At 41.4% G+C, this 4,906-nt stretch overlaps 1 protein-coding gene across 1 annotated transcript in view; it reads right to left on the bottom strand.

The window, feature by feature from the left end:
- Positions 1–4,906, bottom strand: part of LOC104997816 (chromosome unknown open reading frame, human C3orf52) — a 41,587-nt gene that overhangs the window by 22,692 nt on the left and 13,989 nt on the right. Inside the window, exon 2 of the mRNA XM_010852744.1 lies at positions 3,487–3,616. Coding sequence (XP_010851046.1) covers positions 3,487–3,616 — 130 coding nt within the window. The remainder of the gene's footprint in view (positions 1–3,486; positions 3,617–4,906) is intronic.

The following is a 4,906-nucleotide window of genomic DNA, read 5'->3' as shown; positions in this document are numbered from 1 at the left end:
CATGGCTATTACCATCTTCATCTCTGAGCCTCAGTCTGGGGACTGCAGAGCCCCGAGACAGTAGAGTAAGGAAGTGGGAGGAAGGGAATGGCAAACAAGGTCCTGAGAAACTTCACTTCCGAATGAAGAGACAGCATCACTTTCTAACAAATGTATACTCATTCCTTTTATATATATATTTTAGTACAGTTGCCATACATATATAAGTTATGAAAAGAAAGTGAAGCAAAAGTGAAGGTTGCTCAGTCGTGTCCGACTCTTTGCGACCCCATGGACTATACAGTCCATGGAATTCTCCAGGCCAGAATACTGGAGTGGATAGCCTTTCCCTTCTCCAGGGGATCTTCCTGACCCAGGGATTGAATCCAGGTCTTCCGCATTGCAAGCAGGTTCTTTACCAGCTGAGCCACAAGGAAAGCCCAAGAATACTGGAGTGGGTAGCCTATCCCTTCTCCCGCGGATCTTCCCAACCCAAGAATCAAACCGGGGTCTCCTGCATTGCAGGTGGATTCTTTACCAACTGAGCTATCAAGAGTACAATATAGTGATTCACAATTTTTAAAGGTTATACTCCATTCATAGGCATTATAAAATACCAGCTACATTCCCCATGTTGTACAATATATCCCTGTAGCTTATTTTATACCTAAAAGTTTGGATTTCTTTCCCCCTTACCCATATACTGCCCCTCCCACATTCACTAATGAAGGCACAGCCTTCGACTTTCCCAACGGCCCTTTCCCCAGGCAGCAGCATTTTCCACAGAGTGCCAAGAGGTTCTATCAACATTCGATTCATATCAATGGGCCTGGTGCTTGAACAATGGCTTATTATCACCAACTATCATCCCAGACACACCCACAGAGCTGCTCTGGGTGAGGCTGGGAAGCCCAGAGGGAGTCCTGTCCTTCCTCCTTCTTACCTACCGTACCCCCCACCACCCACACTAGACTCTCCCCACAGACCCAAACCCTTGAAAATTTAGGTGCCAAGTAAAGTAAAAGTATTTCCCTGATTTTAAAAAAGTAAAAGTTTGAAAATCTCTTGGAGCATCAACACTTTTAAACAATTTTATAACCAAATTAAAAAGAAAGTCTGCACCACAAGTGTTAAGAAAAAGTTCTTCCCTAAATCTGATCCTATAAACTCTCATGTCCCCTGAGACACTATGGAGGGAGATGGAATCCTTTCCTCTGCAGGTTGTTCTTCATGATTTGAAGTCAAATGACTCTCTGAGAATGGAAGACAGCTCTTGGGTCTTGAGTCTTTGGGGTTTTGTCTGTTTTCTTTTTCGTCCACACACTTGGGGGGTTCTTAGTTCCCAGACCAGAGATCAAACTCATGCATGGAGTCTTAACCACTGGACCACCAGGGAAGTGCCTGGGTCCAGGGCTTTAGAATCCTGAATATCAAACCAACCAGATCTGTGGCATCATCTTCTGTTACAGGTGCCCGATGCTGGCAGATAGATCAGCCAACTTTCAGGCCAGCACTGGCTGGTCGTGACAGGATAAGATTGTGTGACTCAGTTCAGTTTCAACATCTACACGTGGGAGTTGATGGGAAGAGGTAGTACCAACACTCACACTAAACCTATTGTCCTCAGTGTGATGGAGGAGGGGCAGTGGCATCCCTTATCAGCTTCTCCCTACCTCAGGACCAGTCTGTGGCCACAAAGCCACAGCATCCCACCTAAACACTGCCCTAAGTTACTAAGCAGACATGGTGGCCGCCTGGAAGGCTCACATGCTGGAGGCTGGCACACCTCATCAGAGTTTTCCTATTCCTTCAAGCACCATAAAACCTTGAGACAGGAGATGAAAGGGTTGGGACAAGGTGGAACAGGAGGTGAATAACGAATGCAGTCCCTTAGGAGAATTCCCAGAGCCCCCTCTGGAGAAACTCAGGGGCCGCCATTCTTGCTCTCATTCTGTGACTGGGTTTGCTATGGACAGCCCGGCTCAACCTTAATCCTGTGGTGACCAGATCACTCTCATGATCCACTTCAGAGTGAGTATGCCCACTTCAAAAGAGCCCTCTCACACCGCTGCAGCCTGCAACCACCCCTACACACACAATCAAAGCATTTTTCTTCTTTCTTTTTTTGAAACAGAAATCATTGAGTATCCCCGCTTCAGAAGAGCCCCTTCACACCCCTGCAGCCTGCAACCATCCCTACATAGAAATGAAAGCATTTTCTTTTCTTTTTTGAAACAGAAATGATTGCCCACTAGGGGGCGCTATATTTGTCATCATAAATTTCGTAATACTGATAATCGTAAAAAAAAATAATAGCAACTACCTAAAAGACTTTTTCAGAGAAGGCAATGGCAACCCACTCCACTACTCTTGCCTGGAAAATCCCGTGGACGGAGGAGCCTGGTAGGCTGCAGTCCATGGGGTCGACTGAGCGACTTCACTTTCACTTTTCACTTTGATGCATTGGAGAAGGAAATGGCAACCCACTCCAGTGCTCTTGCCTGGAGAATCCCAGGGATTGGGGAGCCTGGTCGGCTGCTGTCTATGGGGTCACACAGAGTCGGACACGACTGAAGCAACTTAGCAGCAGCAGCAGCAGCAAAAGACTTTTTAAAAAGTGTGGAAGAGTACATCACGCAGTAATTTTAAATATATATATATATATATATGTGTTCACACATAACTTTTAATGAATTGTCAAACTGATTGCAATGTAACACTAAAATCTTAAAGTTAAGCTACAAAATTATAAAAAAAAAACCAAACTGACCTCAAATTAAAATGCAGGTAAGAAAAAAACTAGAGAAAAGTGTAACAAAATACTAATAATGTGGATGGGCTTTATGGGTAACTGAACATGTACTATTTTCATATTCAGAATAAAAGATAAAATGAGATAATATATGTAGCATACATAGGCAACACCAGCACCATAAGAGTTTTTATTTTGCACACCCATAAACACAAACATAGTGATTTCTAAAAGAAGTTAAGATAATGACAGCTAACAGATACATGCTTCTATAGTTTTTAAAATGCTTTCAAATACATTATTCATCATTTTGTCATTACAGTGATGTGCCAGGTATATCAGATAAAGTTGGCTTTATACAATAATAACCCTTTATAATAATTATCTTTACTAAGTAAATTATTTAAAAAAATTTTCAAACACACATGTGTAAGATACAATAAAATATCAATTTATGTTTAAATAAATTAAAATTTTTGAGAAATCTTCAACATCCAGTGCATAGAGTTTAGGGCAAAACAATGATCCCCATAATTCTACCAGAGTTTATAAAACAAACAAACCAAAAGTAAAATTTAAAAAAAGCAAAAATCACGTATATCGCCCATCTATACAACATACCCCAAAGCAGTTTTAAATTCATATTATAGTGATGAAGTAGCAGTGAGTATATCTTCGATTTCAGCATTTAAGTCATAAGCATTATTACATAAGTTCTTAAAATACATCAACTTAGTCACATTTAAAACTCTTACCTCCAGTTAGACATAAGCTTATGATGATGACTAGAATGAAACTCAGGAAAACAGAGGCAAGGACCATCCAGAGTTTGCACTTTCCAATCAACTTCTTATTACAGGAGCTCCAAGGGCTTTCCTTGTCAGCCTGGAAAGCAGAGGAAGACTGTGATGCAGTCATTTGGTCTCAAGAAACATTTTTTAATGCTTACTATGGGCCAGTGACACAGAAATGAAGGCAGCAGGATCCTGATCTCAAGGAACTCCACTCTACTGAGTCAAGCTCACAAAAGAACAGACGGAACCTCATAAAGAAGTTAAGGAGAACATGCTCTGGGGACTCTGAGGTGGGAAGAACAGGCAAGATTTTGAAAGATGAACAGAGAAAGGCAATCCAAACCCAGGAAAGAACATCCTCAGCATTGATTCATAATGAAATTGGCTAAAAGATTCATCTGATGGGAATGCAGATTTCAGAGGCAAGTAATGACAGTTAAGATTGGAGAGAATGAAAGGTTGGAGCATCCCTGAAGCATCTTGAATGCTGGCAGAGTGGTGTAGACTTAATTCGGTCTGGACTGGGAACCCACTGAAGATTTTTGGTACACAAAAGCTGAGTAGAAGATTAAGAGAAAAATAATTAAAAGATGCTTACTCCTTGGAACAAAGCTAGTGGAGGTGATAGAATTCCAGTTGAGCTATTCCAAATCCTGAAAGATGATGCTGTGAAAGTGCTGCACTCAATATGCCAGCAAATTTGGAAAACTCAGCAGTGGCCACAGGACTGGAAAAGGTCAGTTTTCATTCCAGTCCCAAAGAAAGGCAATGCCAAAGAATGCTCAAACTACCGCACAATTGCACTCATCTCACACGCTAGTAAAGTAATGCTTAAAATTCTCCAAGCCAGGCTTCAGCAATATGTGAACTGTGAACTTCCTGATGTTCAAGCTGGTTTTAGAAAAGGCAGAAGAACCAGAGATCAAATTGCTAACATTGCTGGATCATGGAAAAAGCAAGAGAGTTCCAGAAAAGCATCTATTTCTGCTTTATTGACTATGCCAAAGCCTTTAACTGTGTGGATCACAATGAACTGTGGAAAATTTTGAAAGAGAATACCAGACCACCTGATCTGCCTCTTGAGAAATTTGTACACAGGTCAGGAAGCAACAGTTAGAACTGGACATGGAACAACAGACTGGTTCCAAATAGGAAAAGGAGTACGTCAAGGCTGTATATTGTCACCCTGTTTATTTAACTTATATGCAGAGTACATCATGAGAAATGCTGGACTGAAAGAAACACAAGCTGGAATCAAGATTGCCAGGAGAAATATCAATAACCTCAGATATGCAGATGACACCACCCTTATGGCAGAAAGTGAAGAGGAACTAAAAAGCCTCTTGATGAAAGTGAAAGTGGAGAGTGAAAAAGTTGGCTT

Source organism: Bison bison, unplaced genomic scaffold (assembly GCF_000754665.1).
Source record: "Bison bison bison isolate TAMUID 2011002044 unplaced genomic scaffold, Bison_UMD1.0 scf7180017864314, whole genome shotgun sequence".
Lineage (NCBI taxonomy): Eukaryota > Metazoa > Chordata > Mammalia > Artiodactyla > Bovidae > Bison > Bison bison.
The sequence above is the reverse complement of the archived record's forward strand: the minus strand, read 5'-3'. Positions and strand labels throughout refer to the sequence as shown.